Source organism: Polyodon spathula, chromosome 2, assembly GCF_017654505.1.
Source record: "Polyodon spathula isolate WHYD16114869_AA chromosome 2, ASM1765450v1, whole genome shotgun sequence".
Lineage (NCBI taxonomy): Eukaryota > Metazoa > Chordata > Actinopteri > Acipenseriformes > Polyodontidae > Polyodon > Polyodon spathula.
Window position 1 is genome coordinate 13,641,358 of NC_054535.1, and position 22,385 is coordinate 13,663,742.

Consider the following 22,385-nt stretch of genomic DNA (forward strand, 5'->3'; position numbering starts at 1 on the left):
ATATTCTTTGATAATCTAAACATCTATACATTTGATAAATGATTTACATTGACTATTATGTTAAAATTAAACGTGTAGCTTACCTCACGACTCTGAAGTAGCTCCTCTTCGATTGGGTTGGAAACGTTCAGTTAACTGATAAACTTTGAACCTCTCTGAATAGCAGCCTTTTTAGTTTTTAAATAAATTATGTGTTTGTATTTATACTTAATATCTCTGATTTAGACATGACGTGTTATGGCAGGTCTGCCTAGCATTAACAAAAGTTAAGCCACTTCATTTACACCAAAAAAAAGCCTATTTAAGTATATTTCAAAAAAATTGTTCTTTGATAAACAATTATAATAAATAAATCTCATTTTCAAGATGCATCGCACACACATTGTTAAACTGTATATTTCATCAGGGATCCACGACTACAAACAGTTGCAATAGGTTTAGCTCCAAAAGTGACATCATTATGAATATACTGCACTTTAGTAGTATATTTAAAGCACAACTACATGAAAAAGGTAGAACTTCTTAAATAATTTTCCGTTTATAATCAGGATTTACCTTATCAGCCCGATGCCTGGTTACATTTGTGATGCTGGACTTCAGCTGGGTAGAGACCTTTTGCAAAACATCAAACCATCTGAGGATTTGACAGAAAGCAAAATTAAAAAAGAAACAAACAAACAAAAAAGTTTCCTCTCTGAAAATGTGCCTTGGCAGTTGCTTAACCCTTTGCTGTCTTATGTCGGACCAGGTCTGACATTACAATTTTCCCTTTCCTGTCCGTCGTCAGACCCAATACTCATAAAAAAACAAGATAGCAGCTTCCGCAACAGCGCTCAAAGATTATCACAGACATTTGCAGAGCTTTTTAAGATGTTACAGTAATAAAATAATGACTTGGATCACATTATTGAGAAGTTTGGTAATAAAACGAGTGGTCAGGAGATATGTGATAAATAAAGCGAATAAGGGGTGGGGCGGGGCTGGAGATGCAGTACTGAGTGACCTGTTGATATGCAGTGCCTTTTAAACCTGTTTTACTGTGAATAAAACTACTTTTAAAAGCAGCACGTGTAAAATAAACGGCTTGTGTGAAAATTATTTGCCCCGGACGTGCCTGACAAGCGCTAAATAAATGGACTTCAAAGGGTTAAAAACAAGGCCCTGAAGTTGGGATGAGCAACTCAATATTTAAAACAATGCTTCTCCAGAATAAACGACAGGCATCCTAACCCTGAGGCGTCCTGCTCATGTTCAGCTTGCACCATGTTCCTTAGACTGGCGTCAGCCAGTGCCTGTGTGAAGTGTGTGTACGGAGCCATGAAGCAGTAATGATACAATCCAAGACGCAGGTTGGAAGAGCCTAGCCGCTGGGCTTTGCCTTGAGATTTACTGGGGTTGGAGGAGGAGCCTTCATACTGAGATGCTAGGTTTGTCCCAAAGAGGGTCTTTAAAAGCTGTAATTAAAAGCACAACACAGGTGTAAAACATTGTTTGAACCAAAGTGTTTTATCTTAGATTATATCAATTACTTAATTAATGTCATGTGAAATGCTTCTACAAAAATTTTAACGCAACTAGTCAAATTGCTATTTTTTTATTTTTTATTATAGCACATCCAGAGAACCAATATTTTCCTGGCAGTAAAATGGTAAAATAAATCATGTGCACATCCAAATCAATTCAAGGACAGCCCTTTTGCTTTTTCCAGTTCGTAGATGCATAAATACTGTATCCTTGTTGCATTGTCTTACAGAGATGTAGACCATGCAAATCATCTGTCATGTGCATTTTCAAAGCATGCTGGTACACATTTACCTGCTGAACACAAACAGTGGCCATGGTGGGCTCCCTGCAGAAACAAGACTTCAGGTATCCAAGGATCTCCTCAACACACTGAAATAGAATAGCATATTATTATTAATATAAATAATAGCATATTATTATTATTTGTGGAATGTATCTGTCCTTGATGAGGAGACAAGAATACAGACATGGAGGGGGGTGGATGTCACTAGACAGGCAATAGGATGTGTAACTTTTCATCTCTTGGATTGCCAGTTTAAAATCGGTAACTAGGCACTCAAAAAGTCAGTGTCCATGAATAAAGGGGATTTGATAGGCTTGATAAGTGCTTGTTCGCGTTGCAAAAACCATCCATCCTGTGCAAAAGGTTAAAAAATTACACAGAAGTATGATATATATAGAATGCCTTTGTGGAGCTCTGTAGTCATGAGATTATTTAGTAGGTAATATGAGGTCATGCACCTTTCTTTATTCTAAAGATTAGCATTTACAGATCTTTAAAGTACCCATTGCTTTAGCAAGCATGTTAGACGGTGTGAGACTCTTTTTATATAGCATGAATCCCCTGTAAAGATCTAGGACTCAAATTGACTTGCTGGTCTAGTGGCGCTTTAATTAACACCACTGAAAGCAGTTTTCCTTTCTCCATACTGACCTTTCCAATGTCGTGGAGGGTTGCAAGTTCTAAGAGCTGAGACAGAACATCTAAAGCTGACCGCAGGAATCCACCAAACTTTTCATTGCTATTCTGAAGGTCCAGTGTCACCTAAAAACAGGATTCAAATCAAAGACTTTAAAAGATTTCAAAATCACGGTTTTAAGATCTAAAGCTGAGGGAACACGAAGCCACTTTGTGGCATGGAACTAGGTTTCAGGAGACAAGGTTTCTGGCCACTGCATGGCACACCAGGGGGAGATTTGAGGTTTGATACAGCAAATTTGCCTCAAACTAGGTATCCTGGAACCAGGTTTTAAGCCACATTTCCTGAAAAAGTTGCTTCATGTTCCCTCAGCTTAATGTTTTCAAAACATTAACACTGAATTACATATATTGAACCTCATGTTTAATTTTCCAGAACAGATTTTAAGATAAAAAGCAATCTATATTGTCATCTTAAACAGATCACAAAAACAGCTACAAATCATGTCCAACTAAAACACAAATGTATTTACACTTTCTCTATTATTGCTGACATTTAATAACTTACAAATCACTACAAACACTCACTATTTTCTCCTTTGCACGGCATGGTGCACCTTACCTTATAGTTTGCATGAGTAGCCTTCAGAACGTCAAACAGTTTCAGGTATGGAGGGAGGTGGTAAAAACTGCCTAGGGTGGAGGACTTGTTTGCTGCAGTGGCCCCAGCTGTGTCAGTTGGCCTGGCTGCTATGAAATACATAAAGTCAAACAGTCATAAACCGCACCATTGTTCCGAATCACAGTTTAAAAAAAAGTAGTAGTTACAACATCTTGCCACAAGGTGGTATTTATTTAAAACGATAGATATAGATCAGAGGTCGGCACTGGTAGAAAATCCAGAACCGATACCCATCGTGAAAAATACCCGGGTACCTGGATCTTTTTCAGGTAATGATTAAAAAAAAAAAATTCACATATATCAAATGTTTTAAGTGCATGACACATATTTAAATATTATGCAGTACACATACATTTAGTCCCTTCAGATCTATAGACTTGTGTAACATTTTTCAGTACTGGAAACAATAATAATAATAATAATAATAATAATAATAATAATAATAATAATAATAATAATAATAAATACTCTGTTTAAATACAGTTATTAATGTTAAATGTGCATCATGCTGCGGGATTCTTTGCGACATATATCGGCCATATTCCACTTTTGTTGTTGTTGTTAACATGGCTGTTATGTTCAGTTTTAAAACTAATGCAGTAGTACAGCACGACTATTACGTTATAGACTGCCACAATAGCTACCGTAAATTGAGCCCGCTGGGTTTTGACAGCAGTCCCAAAAGAGACATGTATATCTGTTTGCTTGGAACAATAAAGTGCTGTTCCTGATCACTAAATTCTGTCTTGTGAACCCATAACAATGGCATCCAACCAAAGCATTACGTGGAATTTCTTTACCAAGTAGGAGAAAACAGAATTGTAGGTTCCCTCTGCTGGGTAGAGGATTTCAAAGCAACGACTCAACCATGAGCACCAAGGGGACAAAGTTGTTGAAAGGCATAGATCAGGGAATGGGTATAAAAAAAATATCAAAGGCCCTGAATATCCCTTGAAGCATGGTCAAGACGATTATTAAGAAGTGGAAGGTGTATGGCACCACCAAGACCCTGACTAGATCAGGCCGTTCCTCCAATCTGGATGACCGAGCAAGGAGGAGACTGATCAGAGAGACTAGCAAGAGGCCAATGGCAACTTTGCAAGAGCTACAGGCTTTTATGGCCAAGACTGGTCAAAGTGTGCATGTAACAACAATATCCCAAGCACTCCACAAATCTGGCCTGTATGGTAGGGTGGCAAGAAGGAAGCCATTACTCAAGAAAGCCCACCTTGAAACCCATTTGATGTATGCAAAAAATTCAAAAGATTCTGGAGCCATGTTGCAAAAAGTTTTGTGATCTGACGAAACTAAAACGGAACTTTTTGGCCTAAATGCAAAGTGTTATGGTTGGCGCAAATCCAACACAGCACATCACCCAAAGAACACCATCCCTACTGTGAATCATGGTGGTGGCAGCATCATGTTATGGAGATGTTTCTCATCGGCAGGGACTGGGACACTTGTCAGGACAGAAGGCTAAATGAATGGAATAAAGTACACAGAAGTCTTTGAGGAAAACCTGCTGCCCTCTGCAAGAAAGCTGAAACTGGGAGGGAAGTTCACCTATCAGCATGACAACGACAAGGCACACAGCCAAAGCTACACTGGAGTGGCTAAGGAACAAAAAGGTAAACGTTCATGAGTGGCCCAGTCAGAGCCCCGACCTAAATCCAACTGAAAATTTGTGGCATGACTTGAAGATTGGAACTTGACAGAGCTTCAACAGTTTTGTAAAGAAGAATGGTCAAATATTGCCAAATCTCAATGTGCAAAGTTGGCAGAGACCTATCCTTCACAGCTATAATTGCTGCCAAATGTGCTTCCACCAAGTATTAACTCAGGGGTGTGGAGACTTATCCAATTATGAACTTTTTTGTATTTTTAAGATCTTTTTGTATACTTAATATATACATTTTTTTTCTCAATACAAACTTTTTTCACCCTTAACAGTGTGAAGGAGTATGGTGTTGCGATAAGTGGAAAAAATTCCTCATTTAAATGCATGAAACTCTGAGGCACTGACACAACAAAATGTGAAAAAAAAAGTTCAAGTTTGTGCACATGACACCTGATGTGTGACACATTATATATATATATATATATATATATATATATATATATATATATATATATATATATATATATATATATATATATATATATATATATATATATATATATACACACACGCACACACACGCGCACACACACACTGTATATTCTTAAGTTTTACCGGTAACTGTCAACATTTACCAAGTAAGGTAGAAAAAGGTCTGGAATTAGGAAGAAATATATTGCTTTTCGGACATTTACCGAAGCTTATTGGTAAAAGCACTTGGTTATTCTTGAGATTTTCCAGGATCTGAATGAAATCGGTATCATGCTTATTTCTGACACTTGGTAAAGGACATTTGCCAGTAAATCTTAAGATCTACCAATATTCAGGCTTTTACGATAACATATATCTCTTTCAATTCACTTTATTCAGTTACCTGGATTGGCGTCGGTGATCTTTTTGGGGCTCAGAGGCGTTGTGTTTTGCTCTATTGGCTCCTTCTCTTTGCCCTTTCTTCTTATGGGGCTCAGCGATGGTGTATTTGAGAGTGAGGGAAGGCTTGCCTGAACATTGAATAGCAAAACAGCAAATGCATTAAAATACATGTATTACACATGGGAGTGTGGTATGAACATTTGGCAATGCTACACACGCAAAAACTGTTTCTTTTTTGTCAAGACTGACAACTTAAGTTCATTCAAATCTTTTGTCTAATTTTAAAGAGGAGACAATCTATTCAGCAATACCAAAGCATTTAGTGAACAGGGAACTGACTGCATGTTGTTTTGGTCACACTGCCAGTAAATGTCTCACTCCGGCTAGTTGTTCAAACATTTTGGGGGTAACACTGCTTTTGTTAGACAATTTGTCCATTAAAGCCATTTTTCTAAGCTTGAAAAGTTAACTAGTAGGGATGGCAAGATACCTAGTAAGCAAGTAGCATATATGCCCACAGTACAATTTTAAATGTTTGGAAACAAGATAGCAGCACAGTACTCCCTTGTTATTTATAACTACCACGGTTAGAAACGAACACAATTGTGTTACCAGTACTAAGGACTAGGACCTATTGAAATATGCTAGTCCTGATGTAAACTTGCTTGTCCTTATGTGAAGTTCGGAGTCAGAATCAACAACAACTGTTGGGGTCCCTCAAACATTAGGCTTACATTTTATTTTCCTAAAGAATGAAAACTTAAAATTTTTTATTTTTTTTATTATATTTAAAAAAAAAAAAAAAACACCCAAATACAATAAATATCAATGCTCATTCCCAGATACATTGATTGGGTTTCTGCACCTGCCTTCCCCATATTCCAAACCCCAATAAAGTCTGTGTGAACAACACTGTTGACAGCACACTTCATATCACTGCTTCAGTAATGGAACTACCTGTAGAACTGTCAGAGATAACCGACAGATATTTAGCAGTTGCCATTCTGGACGCTGGGTCCTCGCAATAGTGTGCATACACTGCTGTGCATGTTTTGAATTTCTGTAGGTTTTCCCCACATTTAATCCTTTTTCCTCATACAGGTCACCCATTCATTCAAAATCACAATACGGTGGTACTGCTATGCAAGGGCGTGAGCTGTTCTAAAAAGCACTTTCAGCTTTAAAATCATACAGGTGTTTACTAGTAATTGTTACACTTCTGATGTGCCTTGTTTGGCTACATCAGTTGCACAGTTAGAATGATTACCTGATTTTTCATGCGCTTTAAAATCGACTATCTTAAAAGGTAGACGACCCAGTCACAAATGTGCCATTCTGGCCATACTGGACACAAACCTTGCAGTACATATTTTCTGAAGGCACAGACTTACTGCAGCCAGTCAAATTATGAAAGCCAGGTTACTTAAAATGTGTGCTGCTGCTTTTCTCTGTCATATTCCTTGTGTTGTTTGTGAATCATCTCTTCAGACTTTTTTCTAATTTACTCATTGCCATGGTTTAAATGTAAACTTTCGGTTTTATAAACTAAATGTACTTTTTAGACATTAAAACAGTATAAAAACACAAAATATCTAATATTTTTTCACAAAAATCTTGTAATACGAATATGTTAGTAATAAGACAGTTAAGCAATTGAGCTTTTTCAAAAAAAAAAAAATTATATATATATATAAAATTGAAAAATGAAATGTAATGTAAGGAAATGGCAGTTTTTATACTGTTTTGATGTCTAAAAAGTGTATTTAGATTACACCAAATGTTCACAATTAAACCACGGCGAGGACTAAATTAATAACGTAAGTACAGACAAAATTCAATGAAGGGCTGATGCACTCGGATATTTCAAAATAATGTAAAATTCGTCATGGCAAGGGGAGATGAAGGGAGGTTTCAGTTCTGAGTGACTTTTCTGTAAGCATTACAAATGTTTGTTCGCCACCACTGGCTAAGAAAATGGATTTTTCCTGTATTTTTTAAACACAAGCCTGTGAACGTGAGAGTATTTCTTACACTTGTTTAAGCACTTGCCCACAGAACTACTGAGACACAGACATCAGCTAGTCCTCATCAGTTTTAATTTGCCTCGGGTGAACAGGCAAGCGTTAGTTTCTAACTCTGATAACTACCATCAATTTTACTGTCATCCTGACCTAAAGTAATAACAGGTTTCTCTATGCACCTAATGATCAGTATTTAAAAGCAACGAACAGTAGCTGTTTAACGCTAAACCAAGCAACCCCTTTTAAGAGGCATACAGACAATACCTTTATCGCAGGTCCAGGTGCCACATCATCAACGACATGAGCACAGATGTTGAGGATCTTCATGAGATGAGAGAAGAGCTGCTCCACCATGTTGACCACTGTCCGGTCCCCCAGAGCTGGCCACAGTTCTTCCTGCTTGTTGACGCCTGCGTTAGCCTCGTCTTCAGCTGTCCAGGGGTTCTTTAGAGACTTGGGGGCTGCCGCTGAAAGTAGATTTTAGCATTATAAGCATTGACTCCAGTTTCAGAGAAATGACATTCTTTTAAAAGTTAATTTGCATGCTTATGCTGCAGTTTACAATGCTAATTCTATACATTTACTAGAATTTGCCATGGTAAACTGCTTTTTACGACACATTACCATGGTTAATGCTTTAACATGTATATTGCAGTTAAAAAGCAAATTAGATAATAACTCACGTAAACACCAGTGAGTGGCAGCAATTCCATGACTGAATTTCATAACACTGTCCATTAGCATTAGATTGTAAGAGCAGGCTCAGGTACTTAAAGGATGTATGTTTTGGAAAATTGAACAGGGTTTAATGTATTTGAGCTAGATTTGTTTTTTAGCGCTTAAACAAAAATACATAAATAGGGCTGCTAGGTTTCTCCTTTGGAATCTCAAATTGAAAGTTTGAATCCAATTGAATACTATATATAAGTTCTCAACCAGAATCCACTATCCAGTCACAGCAACTATTACTCTAGCCATATGCTCTCAAAAACATAATGTGATTTACATTAAACTTACAATATTTATATGTAAAAAAACAACATTAACTGCTATTCTACTGTCTTACATGAATGTAAAAAGGACATCTTACTGTACCTGCAAGCAAGTTGCCTGCCAACATGAGTGCATCCTGGTGGGCTGACAGATCGAGAGGGAACCAGGCTGAGGAGAGGAGGGACAGGACCATGTGGGCCATCCCCACGCTGCAGTTCTTCCGGAAATCATCAGTGGGTCCTGACTGAGACAGGCTTCAAATAAATCGTAAGAGATTTACGTTGGTCGATTAGTAAGTGTAAATTGAATTAAAAAAAACACACAGTTGTATGACTAAATACATCACCTGGAACTGTGCTTTGAATTATGTATTTCTATCTTTTACTAAAAACAGATTCTTATTAGACTGGGCATGAACTGCAGACCTTGCAGTTTCCCAGCGAGCGTCCGAACTCTATATAAAAAGCACTTAGACATATCAGTAACATTAGTGCATCACACAGATGTGTCTGTTACACTTCTTAAGAAACTCTAAAAGCAGCCAATCTGAGGGAATCCGAGTCACAAACTCTCAGTTAAGCAGTTCAACAATGTACAAAAAGATCTTTTTGTTCAGCTCATATCCATTATCTCAGACACAGACTTCAGCAATACCCATAACAGTGCATCACATAACACCCCTGTTACAAATATACTTTCTTTCTACCTACCTATAAAGACAAACAGACTGGTGGATTCATAATCAGGGCTTGCATTTTATTCCTGGTACAGCTTTTATATTGACTGTACTTTATGTACATATTTACTAAAGACATAGGCCACCCACTTTGTCTAATGTTTTAATTTACAATTATAAACCATTGTGTGCCCGCCCCTGTGTATATTTTCTGTTATATGTTGCGTGTTGTGTGTTAATGTTGGTGTATAGTCGTTGGTACACGGGATATAAACGGGTCTGTGTAACACAAGTGTTTAAAATGTATACTTGTATTTAGGCACGAGGATTGCACAGCACTTCACGTGCAAGTAAAAAGTAATAATATGTGAGCATGGGGAATTGCACTTTATTAATTCATGCGCAGATTCACGAAGAACAGATTCGAACTGCTTGGCAATGTAGACAAACAGCTGGACGAATTGTGGCAGGAATTCAAATCCACGATTATCAAAACAGCGCAGGAGCACATGCCATACAAGAAACTAGAGAAAAGGAGCAAGTGGCTGTCGGCAGAAACCATCAAAATTGCCGATCAAAGAAGAGCAGCCAAAGCCGCTGGGGACCGAGACGAGGCTAGGAGGCTACATGCGGAGTTTCAAAGGGCAGCAAGTAAGGACAAAGAAGCATACTGGGATCAGCGATGCAAGCAAATGGAGGAAGACTGTCGAAAAGGTCACACCAGAAATCTCTTTGCACAGGTCAAGAAAATCTGAACTCCTTTCACTGCCAAAAACAAAAACGGGAAGGTCCTGACTGGCCAGCAATGCATCAGAAGCAGATGGCGAGAATACACGGACCTGTTGTATGCAAGCACTAGCGACCCTGAGCCACCCCACGACGACCCAGTGGAAATGGAGCCAGCTATCCTGGATGAGGAAATCGTATGGGCACTGAAGCAGTTACCAAACAACAAGGCACCTGGTATTGACTGCATCCCAGCAGAAATGTTGAGGCCTGTTCCACTAGTGGCTATCAAAGCGATCTGCCAGAAGATCTGGGAAACCAGTAGGTGGCCAAAGGATTGGAAGAGATCAGTATTCATCCCACTGCCTAAAAAAGGCGACGCAAGGGACTGTTGCAACTACCGTACAATAGCCCTGATTCCTCATGTAAGCAAAGTCCTTCTGAAGATCATACAGCAGCGTCTGCGCCCAATCATTGAAATACCTGACTCGCAAGCTGGGTTCAAACGAGGTCGTGGTACCCATGACCATATCACAAATCTGCGGTGGATTATGGAGAAATGTCATGAACATCAGAAAAACATCTACATTTGCTTCATCGACTACATCAAGGCATTCGATTGCATCAAACACGATAAGCTAGCGAAGGCCCTGCAAGAACTGGGAGTGCCAGCACCCTTGATCCAGCTGATAAGATCCTTTTATAAAGACCAAGAAGCAACTGTTCGAACACAACAAGGAGACACCGAGTGGTTCAAAATCGAGAAAGGTGTTCGACAAGGCTGTATTCTGTCCTTTTCTTTTCAATCTTTACGCAGAAATGGTCATGAGGAAATTAGATCTGGAAGAATCGGAAATCGGTGTGAAGATTGGAGGCAGAAATATTAATAATCTCCGCTATGCTGATGATACAACATTACTGGCGGAAATGGAAGATGGCCTGAAATACCTCATATTAAGAATCAAAAAGGAAAGCGAAAAGATGGGTCTCCACCTCAACATCAAAAAGACGAAGATCATGACAACAGCTGGAAATGGAGCAGTCACAATAACCATCAATAGTGAAGAGATCGAATACGTCAAGGATTTCTGCTTCCTGGGATCCATGATCGACCGAACTGGAGACTGTGGCCCTGAAATCAGGCGACGAATTGCGTTAGGCCGTAGTGCGATGCTGAGCATGCACCAAATCTGGAAGAGCAAAGACATCAGCCTCACAACCAAATGCAAAATGGTCCATGCTATTGTGTTCCCCATATCAATGTATGGGTGTGAAAGCTGGACACTGAAAAAAGCTGACCGAAAGAGGACTGATGTTCTCGAGCTATGGTGCTGGAGAAGACTGTTACGGATACCATGGACAGCAAGAGTCACCAATAAAGAGGTTCTGAAGCGCATCAAGCCAGAAATTTCGCTTGAGGGAAAGATCACCAGACTCCAGCTCACTTATTTTGGTCACATGATGCGATCAGATTCATTGGAGAAAGCAATGATGCTTGGAATGGTCAGTGGAACAAGAAGACGAGGCCGCCAAAGAATGCGGTGGCTCGACGCCATCAAAACGGACACTGGCTTCGGCATAGAACAGCTGAAAGGGAAAGTCCAAGACCGGAAAGCGTGGCGAGAGGTGGCCTATAGAATCGCCAAGAGTCGGATCCAACTGACCGGATAACATCATCATCAATTCATGTGCAGTTGTACCGAGACTCCAACTGAATGATTGATTATCAGTCGAGTCTTGGTACAGCTGCATAAAAGCAGCATGTTTTCACCCACTCGCGGTGGGGTGTTCGGTGAGTGGAAAATGGGATAGGAGACGGAGGTAAAGAGAATAATAAGAATAATAAGAATCATCGTAAAATATCTGCTCACCGTGTTTTGTTTAGTCCGTTTTGTTTGTCTGTTTATTTTGGCGAATGTGCCGTGTCTGTGTTTCTGTTTGTTACCACCGTTTATTTTCTGTTCTGTTTATTTATTAAATGCTAAACTCCACCTCTCTGTTTATTTTTCTGTTTCTGGTCTGACGCCACCCACTCTGGCCGTCTTTGTGACAGGAACATATCTGCAATTGTCAGAATAAGTCAATGTTAAATGACAGTCAGTCCTGTACCTGAATGAGTGGCCTCTGTTTCTGTAAAGACTTGATCTGGAAGGATGGGTACCGGAGGAGGTCACATACCCACAGTGCCACCCTAAACTCCAGGTACAGACAGGGAACGCTGATGAAAGGAGACATAGAGCTTCACAGCAGCCAAACTAGGAAATAAAATCACGTGAAAGGGTTAATGACATTTACAGACCCTGGTATGCATAAACGGTGCAATACCTAATATTACCTAAAGCAAGGTAGACCAGGATTTGTGCTAATCAGGGTCTGTGAAAACAGTCAAACACAGTGAACTAGTGTCCACAATTATACGGCAGTTTACTTCATGTTTAACCCAAAATTCCCCAATCAGAAACGGAAACAGTTAATATAATAGGTTTTAAATCTTTACCAGCCAAGCAGAGTGCTGCCATTTTTACATATACTGTACAGTATCCCAAAATTAGTCAAAAACAGATTATAAATGTAGAACCCCATTTAAAAACTAATTTTCTTCAGACAACCGATTTGAAGGAAACTATATATATATATATATATATATATATATATATATATATATATATATATATATATATATATATATATATATATATGACATTTATATACATATATATATATATATATATATATATATATATATATATATATATATATAAACACAAACATACAACGTACAAACATACCTTTCATTGCCAGTAAGTCTACCAGGTTAATAGTTTGTTTTTTAAAAATTAGGATAATTTATGGGGACACCCACTCATGGACAAAACTATGAAAGCCTATACAACTAAATGTAGATCATCAAGAGCAGCATGTCTTCAGTTAACCCTGTGACTCACAGTAAGAGCTCGTGAAGTGGATGATGTCAGTGCATGGGACACAGCTGTGGTGACCCTGGAGAGATTGTTCTCCACAGTAGCGTCAGGCGGAGTCTGTGAAACACTGAATCCTCTGTACGTCCTAAATGAGGTAAAGGAAAAAAGAGGTCATTCATTTATCCTGTGATCCTGTCCTGGGGTCCAACCTCAAGAAAATATGATCCAGTTCATCACAATATTGATGAAGAGGTAACATGTCTAGCACAAGAGTAATTGAGTGATCATTTACTTTTAAAACACATTCTCTCCTTTAACATTTTTGCCTTTTAAACTCAACTCACCTATGCCACACTGTGAACACAAAGAGAACTGATATCATGTTCCATCTCAGAGCCACGAAAACTAGTTGATATTAAATGATTCCGTTGTCATAAAATCAATGTCTTCACTTATTAATCAAACTGATAGGTATATTTGATCTAAAAACAGCAGTGGAGCTAAATACCATTGCTACTGTAATAAAATTAAAAAATCATCTTTACAGTGCCCAACAGTCACCTTATGGTCCTTAAATGTTGTAGAAAAATTGTAGTGTTTGTCTACTACTTTAAACTGACAATGTTTTTATCTGTCACCATTTAGTTTAATTGACTTGACCTTTGACAGTTTTAAAATCGTCCTCATTCTACTCCAAGTGTCTTTCAGATACCTTATGATGGTGCTGACTGTGAAGTGAGATGGTGGCTGGGTCTCGTGCATCAGAAGCTGCAGGTAGACGCTGCTTTGGTCTCGGGCTATAGCTACCACTGGATCAGCCTGGCCTTGATCACAGTCATAGAACAACCTGGAGACAAGCCTGAGGCAAAAATAAAAGATGTGAGGAAATCACAAAGTGATGGATCTGCCCACATACATTCCCCTTATTTGTCTGTACCTACAAAATACAATTGTGTAATACCATTAGAGAGAAAAGACAGTTTAGCTAATTTTATTGTAAGATGACATTCCTCGCCTCAGTTACAGCCGTGTTTCTTCTTGTCACCGCAGCTTCAAATCTCTACAGTCCATGATGCCAAATCAGTGTCTCAGGGGCTGTATCTTCTTAGCAAGTACTTTAAAAACTCTTCAGTCTTGTTTTCATGATTTAACATGTAAATGATTTCTTGACAAATGTTACCATGATATAGCAGACAAAAAGCATTTGTCTTTACTTGAGAAATGAATAGGGCATGACGTATTCCCCACTCACAGGCCCAGCACAATGCCCCCCTCCCCATTCCTTCACCTGGTTACTGTAGTGGCTGCCACATGACGAACTCTGGGATCCTCGTCTCCAAGCAGGCAGATGATGACATCATTAAGAACCCGGTCCTGGAGTTTCAGAAGCTTTTCACGAGCAAAATGCAATAAATAATAATAATAATAATAATAATAATAATAATAATAATAATAATAATAAAATCAATCTTTAGAATACATCAGTCTTTAAATGAGGTAAACAATGACAGTGATGGGGCGTGTTCTGTTGCTGTATCCTCTGTGATGCTGCATAAAGCAGCTGGACACGCGACGGGAGACGCGTTGCTAAGCAACTGATTGTGCAGGAAAGCTTGGCGGATTGAAAGTCCCTGATTGGCTGAGGGGTGGACCCTGAAGAGCACCCCATTGTTCATAAGAAGAGGCTACGCTGGGAAATGCATGCTGCGAGACGCGTCAGTGAAGGCATTGCCCAGCCTGAACCGTAGAAGAGAGAAGCAAGCCGCTGGCAAGCAGTCAGCAAATCCTCGCGCTCAAGATTAGGGTTTGTTTAGGGGATTTTAGAAATCCTCCCCAAGTAATGCAAGGGCGTAGCGCATAGACTCTGTAGCAGGACCCTCCTTGTAGTGGAGGTAGCGCTAGCTGTATTGACAGCACCTTTTAATTATTAGCTGTGTTTTCATTGTGCCTGTTTTGAATGTTTTTGTACCAGCTTCAACCCACACTAGGTAACCACCATTAGTCCTAGTGGCAGCACCGTGTAACTGCAATCACCAATTCATGAACTGCAATTGTGTTTGAATAAAACCTGTGCGTCCGTGAGACGTGTCAAACGCAATGTTCTGTGTCCTGATTTTAAACCCAGTGATCACCCACACATGTAACCCCTGTTACAATGACCAAATCAAAACTGCTTATATAGTTGAATCTGCTAGGTATCACTGTACATGCATTACAGCCAGGGAAATACATCTTTGAGAGAACGGATTCACTTAAAAAAATTGATTGTTTCACATGATTGAGCTTTTGAACTTGAAACTAGAAATCGTCTCTTTTCCCGATGTCCTTCTGTGGAACAGGCATTTTTAAATGGACATGGCTCTGTATTACTAAGCTTACTCATACATAGCAAGTGAGCCATTTAATCTTCACACTAAAATATATGCTTGATGGGCACTTCATTAGACCCTCCCACCTAATACGCCTTTTGTCCCAATGACAAACTAAATTCACAAGGTGTGAAATTGGGGTCCATTTCTCCAGGATTGTAGCTTTGAATGCAGCAATCATGTCCATACACAAATTATTCTCTATATTCATGAATACTGTAGATAAAGCAGCTAACTGCTAAGCGTACACAATAAATCTCTTACCCCAGTGTAGTGGTGGGCCCCCTTGTGCAAGGTCTCAGTTCTTCTTTCAAGGAAACTTACTAATCTGAAATCACACATGATCATCACTAATTAATTCCTCGAGCACAACAACTAGAGAATCGATACAGTATAGCTTCAATATTAATGAACTATTTTTACAGAGCAGAGAATAACATTTCTAAGATCAATATTTAGTGGCTTAGAGGTGTACTCTGCTACATGGCTTAGTTTATTTTATATATACATACAGTTTTAGTTAAAAGTTTACATACCCCAATTGAAATTTATAATTTCTAGAAATGTCTCAAAAATAAAGAATTTTAAGAAAAATCTTTTGTAGCAAAAGTTTTGCATTTGCAGATGAAAAAAAAACTGTTACAAGAAATAGATGTCTACAATTATTTATTTCAGAAGGATACAAGATGACTTCCAAGCATTTGAGTATCCCAATTTCAACTACTGTTTCTATTATCAGAAGTACAAGACTCATGGTACTGTCATAATACTCACTCGGTCTGGAAGAAAGACGGTTCTTCCACCAAGAACAAGCAGAAGAATTGTGAGGATGGTTAACAACAATCTGAGATCGATTGCCAAAGATATTCAAAGTGAACTGGCTGCAAGTGGAACTGGGGTTTTCATTTCAACCATAGGTCGAGTATTGCATGGTGAAGGTGAAGGTGCAGGCCAAGGAAAAAGAAAAACGTCACAAGGACAAGCGCTTAAAGTTTGCAAAACGGCATTTAAATGATGGATATGAGTTCTGGTCAAAGGTTTTGTGAAGTGATGAAACAATAAAAATCAAGCTATTTGGTCACGCTGATAGTCGTTACGTTGGTAGAAAGTCTGGTGAAGTGTACAAAGAAAAGAACACCTTACCTACTGTCAAGCATGGAGGTGGTAATATCCTTCTATGGGGCTGTTTTTCCACTAATGGCACAGGAGATTTAGTTTCAATACAAGGTAAAGGATTCCATTCCATACAAAAAGATATTGGCCAGTCATCTGAAACCCCCCACTACAAAACTTTAACAAGCAACTGGACGTTCCAACACAACATAAAAAAAATCTACTTCAGAAGGGTTAAAGAAGAATAAAATCAAGGTTCTGGAATAGGCTAGTCAAAGTCACAATCTAAATCTGATAGAGAATCTTTGGTATTGAAGTTGAAGAAGGCTGCGCACAAGAGAAGAAGTCTTGGAAGTTGAATGAACTGGAACAAGTCTATGTTGAAGAATGGTCAAATATCACTAAAGAATCATGCCAAAAGCTCAGTCAAACATTCCAATCGTTTATTATTGCTAAAGGTGCCTCAACTAGCTATTAATTTCATTTTCCTTGTCAGGGTATGAATACTTTTGAATTAGCGTTTGTGAGTTTTTTAAAAAAATTGCTGAAATAAATAATTGTAGACATCTATTTCTTGTAACTTTTTTTCCCTCATCCACAAAATCAAAACTTTTGCTACAAAAGATTTTTCCTAAAACTGTTTGTTTTTGAGAAATTTCTAAAAATTAAAAAAAAAAACATTTCCATTGGGGTATGTAAACTTTTGATTACAAATGTATACATATCATTTTAAATACTGAAGATAGTTCACTTGGATGCTAGCTCAACGGGAAATACTCAAAATGCTACCAGTTACAGCATGGCTGAAATAGGTCATTAACAAACATCCTACTGCTAAGAGCACCAGAGCAGTAACAGCAGCATTGCACTGAGAGAGAATTTAACACAACAGGTCTGTGTCTTTTTTTTGTTGTGTTTTGCTTTTTAATAATGTGCACAGACAGCTGAACGATGAAAACCAAAATACAGAAAAGACACAACTTACAAGTTATCATGACAAACGTTTCCCACCTAAAATCCAGTTCAGCCAAAGTTTCCAGCAGCTCCGTCCTCACCAGCCAATAGGAACTGTTCCTCAGGGTGAGGAGATCAACAATTAGCTGCAGGCCAAGCTCACTGAAGCTGCTGCTGCACAGAGTCATGATGCAGTGCTAGAACACAAGACAGGTTACTGTTACAGCTGGTTAGCAAACCACACTGTTTGCAGGTGTATTCGAGGGAAGGTTTTGAAGCAGCTGCTATGCTGTATCCTGCTATGCTGTATGTATGTATTTATTTATTTATTTTTTAAAACTGTAAATTTGAGAATAAAAATACATGTAACAGGGAGAGATCTGTGCTGACTCTGCTGGCGTGTTCACGGGCTGCAGGAAGAGGGCGGCAGTCGTCCAACAACCGCCTGTGAGTCATGGCAGTGACACGGGGAGGTGGGAAAGTGGGTGTGTGGACTTTCCCCCTCTCTAAATGGCTGAGAGGCACGTCTTGGAAGATTGTTAGCCCTATAAATTAACGCTCTGTTGTTTCCTCAGATCTGCCCTGTTAAACGCGCCGAGAGTGCGGAAGCGCTGGTCAACGACCGAGAACCAGTGGGAGAGAAAGAAACGGAGGTTCAGAGCGAGACATTGAGGGCGGGGAACCCTTGGGCAGACCCCTGATTAGTATATCAGAGCAGGCTAGTGAGCCAGCAGTGTAGGACGGTGATCCGTGTCGCAGGGGCAGCGGCGACCGGGATATCACTGCAAAGTGCAGCACCTTTTCTTTGTAGTTTTTGTTACTGTTTTATTTTCCCCGTTTCTTTGTGCCTTCTGTTTTGAATTATTGTTTCAAAGCACCTGCAAGGGCGCCAGTATTGTGTACCATCGCTTGGTATTGGTTTTCTTTAGTCCCGCAGATCGTGCTGTGGGTCCGTGGTCTGATTTACCAACGATGGTAAACAGAACCACGGACCCACAGCACGATCTGCGGGACTAAAGAAAAAACGGCACCCTGAAATAAAACTGGGCACCTGTGTGGTGTTGCCAAATTCACCTGTCTGTCTCCTGTGTCAGTGAATTACCCACCACCCTTCCACATACATTATGAACGCTTTTAGAGGCTTTCAATACCAGTTAATTAGCTCATTGAGCACTTAGGTTTCATTGTTGTTTAACCTGGTAATTACAGCCACTAAGAAACCACCTGTTTTTCAGAGATAGGTGGTCTTTACATACAGGGTTTAATCTGTGTGGTCACAGTAGAAAGGAGGCCCTTCAATGCATGTGCTATTGAATACAGGTTCGAATGACATTATGGCCCACAACATAATTAAGCCATTTTCAAACACCTTACTCTACTTTTCATAAAGCATCTTACTCGAACTGCTGTGCAGGCCAGTTTACATGTAACGGAAGATTCATCTTTCAGGGTCTTTTGTAGTAAAGGAACACAATCCACCAGGGAAATGTGGTTTCCTGGAAAAGATCCAGGCAACAACATTGTTAGACCAGACAACTGGGTAAATAATTTACTTAATGAAAGAATACATGCTTAGCAGCTTTTTCACTGACCACAGGCCTACAGACAAGACTTTACACCTCTGTAATTCTACCAAAAATATGGGTCTAACGATTTTCATTCCAATAATAAAAGTAGTCTGTCATATTTTATACTGAAAAATGTCCTGCTGAATTAAGTAATTTTAGGATATTTTAAGCCTATTCTCTATACTTATTAAATGTACATTATTTTTTATGTTTACAACACCTACATGTCGAATTTGAAACCCTTTATACATAAACATCAATATTTGTAATGTACCACAAACAGAGTTTGCAAGGGCTTACCAGTAGAACTTTTGACATTAGCTAACCAGCTTTCTACATTGAAGCGCGTTTTATTCAAGATGGAATAGATTATTGTTCCACACAGTATTGCAGTAGCTCCTCTGATCTGGGGGTCTCCGTGATCAATGTACTTTAAAATATCAGATATATACTGTTGTTCTGGAACAAAAACACAGCATGAGTTCATTTGCACAACCACTTGTAAAAAGGCATAAACTTTAAGGCCAACCCTTCGGCTTGAGCAGGTCTACTGCGAGAATCAATTCAAGAAAAGGTAAAAGGTAAAGAAAGTACTCAATGAATCATAGAGATTTTATCAAAGTTTTTACTCTTGAAGACACAGAGAAACACTTTTAATCAAAAGATCCTTTAGGGTTTTTACTACCAACGGTATTTTTAATTATAAGGGTTGACAATATTTCACCATTTAAAAGGAAATGCCAATTGGGCTGATATTTTGCTTGTACCTTCTGGTTCGATTCCTTCCAGTGGTGCTCGGTACAGTTTATTGAAGAAAGCCTCTGGATGAAGAGCAGTTGCTGCTCCCACGCAGCTCACAGCCAGGGCTTTGACACTCACCCTCACCTCTTTGTCCGGGACAAGACCTGCATATGAAATAAAGACTATTCCTTTAATTGCGTCACCAAAATGTGATTAGGGGGACTGTAAAGTATCTCAGTCAAGTGGCTATTGCAGGCGGCAGGAAACAGTCAGAAGTCGAGATTAAAATGCGAAAAATTGGCTTTTATTTAAAGTCTCAGGTGAAAATGTGTACAAAACACTAACAAATTAACAAAAACAAATCCAGAGGACTGTATTTAACACAGATTTTATACACGAGTACACAGCTACTCAGTCACGACAGCCTCACTGCAGTCTCAAATCTAGTGCCCCTAAAATGAGCTCTACACCTATACTTATACCCTCCCTGATCACTAGACCCTCCCCAGGACTAATCCACTACACCTTCATTACAGTACAGTCTATATAAATATGTTACAGTATCTGCATTAACTGATTCACACTTATTACAATGTTAGGTTAATTTCCCTTTGTTTAAAAATTATAGACCTACTCTCATCAGTTAAGCATACTATAGTTAAAAACCCAGCTAAAGGATATACCCCCCCCCCCCCCCCCCCCCCCCCACATTAACTATTATTAAGTGCGCGCATGGTTAAAGCGCAACGTTAATGCGCACTCCACAAGATAGCTGTGCCCAGAGCTAAACCAGCTTGCAGTTATGTTCACATTTATTCACAACATGAAATGTTAATATTTTTAATGTGTAAGTGCTTTCACTACTCTTCTTTAACTAAAAGAAAGTCTGAGCTTTAAAATAAACTTCAACAACTTGCTAGTAACACATTGTATCCTTGTAAACCACATGTGCACCTATTCATTACCAAACACAAAAATAGTTCCAGTGCTGGTCTCGGAACAAACTGTTACTGTATCTTTTCATAGCAATTTGTTATTATTTTACCTTTACAATGTTAATCACAAACCAACATGTTTTAAAAAGACGGCCTTTAAGATAATGTCCTTCCGTTACACAATGATGTACAACATTAGTGATGGGAGTGTGTTTCTCTTTTGTTTTCACTCTGGTCACAGGGACTCAAATGGCTACTTACATTTACAAAGATAAACCACAATAACAATGCATTTATGCATAAATATTTCAATAGCACCTTAATATTTCCACGACATTCCCTTACAAATTGAAACTGCATTCAACTGAAGAAATATACTGCAGTCTGGAATGTGCCCACAGCAGAACAGTGCATTTGTGTTTTTAACACAATACATCCCCAGGGGCATAAGCACTGTAAAAGCAATGCTAACTCTTACCGTCTTTTTGTCCATTTAAAAGAAAAGTTGCAGACAGAAGGCGTACACAGTGGACCAGAGGTGCAGCGTTTTGATCTGTATAGTGACCAATTTCTCCTTTGATTCTGGAGGACTGTTGGGGAAAATATGGCTAAATTAGTTTCTATGAAAAAGAAACAAATAAATGAAAAAACGACATAATACACTATGTGGTAACTGGCAGTGCTTACCTTGTTTTCAAGTTCTGCTGACTCCAAGGCATCACCCTTTGGTATCAATCGATCCACACTGCTGTCAGAGGGCTGTCGACTGTGGCTCTTACCTTCCAGCAAGTGAGGTTTGCTCAGTGCTGTAACTGTAAATTTCACTGCTACATTATTTTACTTATGCACAACAGAGCAATATTAACCTATTGATTTCACTACACTGTGCACCGTATGAGTAACACACCTCTAAGGCTGCTCCAGAAGGAAGACACAAATAAATACAAAACCTAAATAATACAAAACCAAAAACAGAATTACAATTGTAGTAGACCAAAGTAGTGGGAAGTTAGTTGACAGTACTGAGTTGTATTGTTTGCAACAGTAGTTCTGTAAAGCTGCAGGCTATGTGGCTGCTTGCGTACCCAGACTGGAACCACTAAAGAGTTCCAAGGGCGCTTCATGTGGATGGCTTGTGCCCTCTTCCTCCTCATCCTGAAGCTGCCCGATCTGCATTCCCGAGTACTGGCTCTCGCTGCCATCTAGTACCTGAAACACAGAAGTCAAACCCACTTTGATTACTGTGTGACAGAAATACAATGATTCTTGGACATAAATCTCCCTCAAAACCTGCGAGAGCACTAAGCAGCAAGAACAGAGTTCTCTGGACGGGCTGGTCTGACCCTGGGTCGGGAAGTCGGCCAGTCTGGAAGAAGGCGAGACTCAGTTGTAAGAACGTATTGACCCGGAAGGGAAACTGTGTGGCAGTCGCAGATTGGAGAGGTGGTTGCACTCGTTTACCAAGGGGTCATGGGTAACAGTATAAAAGGGGACGGAGAATCGTAATCTGTTCCTTCGCACTGGTTTGTAGTGAGTAAGAACCGACAAGGACAGTAAAGGTACATACAGCTTCTAAAATCGTGAGTGTTGTGTTTTGTTTCTTTGTAATTGTCTTGTACATTACCAGACAGTTAACGCAGTTCCGGAGCTGTCGCCAAGGGCCAGCACTAAACCGGACAACACCGCACCTTTGTCACAAATATAAACTGTATCACCCACGATGAGCACTACTGCATGCACCCAGGACTGGTG

The 22,385-nt window shown here is 39.3% G+C and overlaps 1 protein-coding gene across 7 annotated transcripts in view; it reads right to left on the bottom strand.

Moving 5' to 3' along the window:
* The window catches only part of LOC121330443 (huntingtin-like), a 76,727-nt gene that overhangs the window by 32,970 nt on the left and 21,372 nt on the right, over positions 1-22,385 (bottom strand). For 4 of the 7 annotated variants that reach the window (XM_041276996.1, XM_041276987.1, XM_041276979.1 and 1 more), the window contains 20 exons: positions 21,719-21,842; positions 21,321-21,445; positions 21,112-21,223; positions 19,725-19,862; positions 19,258-19,416; positions 18,788-18,885; positions 17,447-17,586; positions 15,587-15,650; positions 14,242-14,342; positions 13,666-13,812; positions 12,978-13,098; positions 12,142-12,287; positions 8,733-8,884; positions 7,902-8,104; positions 5,618-5,744; positions 3,066-3,193; positions 2,459-2,569; positions 1,816-1,893; positions 1,231-1,454; positions 556-634 (listed from right to left, as the gene is read on the bottom strand). In XM_041276996.1, coding sequence (XP_041132930.1) covers positions 556-634; positions 1,231-1,454; positions 1,816-1,893; positions 2,459-2,569; positions 3,066-3,193; positions 5,618-5,744; positions 7,902-8,104; positions 8,733-8,884; positions 12,142-12,287; positions 12,978-13,098; positions 13,666-13,812; positions 14,242-14,342; positions 15,587-15,650; positions 17,447-17,586; positions 18,788-18,885; positions 19,258-19,416; positions 19,725-19,862; positions 21,112-21,223; positions 21,321-21,445; positions 21,719-21,842 — 2,577 coding nt within the window. The remainder of the gene's footprint in view (positions 1-555; positions 635-1,230; positions 1,455-1,815; positions 1,894-2,458; positions 2,570-3,065; positions 3,194-5,617; positions 5,745-7,901; positions 8,105-8,732; positions 8,885-12,141; positions 12,288-12,977; positions 13,099-13,665; positions 13,813-14,241; positions 14,343-15,586; positions 15,651-17,446; positions 17,587-18,787; positions 18,886-19,257; positions 19,417-19,724; positions 19,863-21,111; positions 21,224-21,320; positions 21,446-21,718; positions 21,843-22,385) is intronic. The other 3 variants (XM_041277013.1, XM_041277004.1, XM_041276969.1) reach the window with 1 other exon arrangement.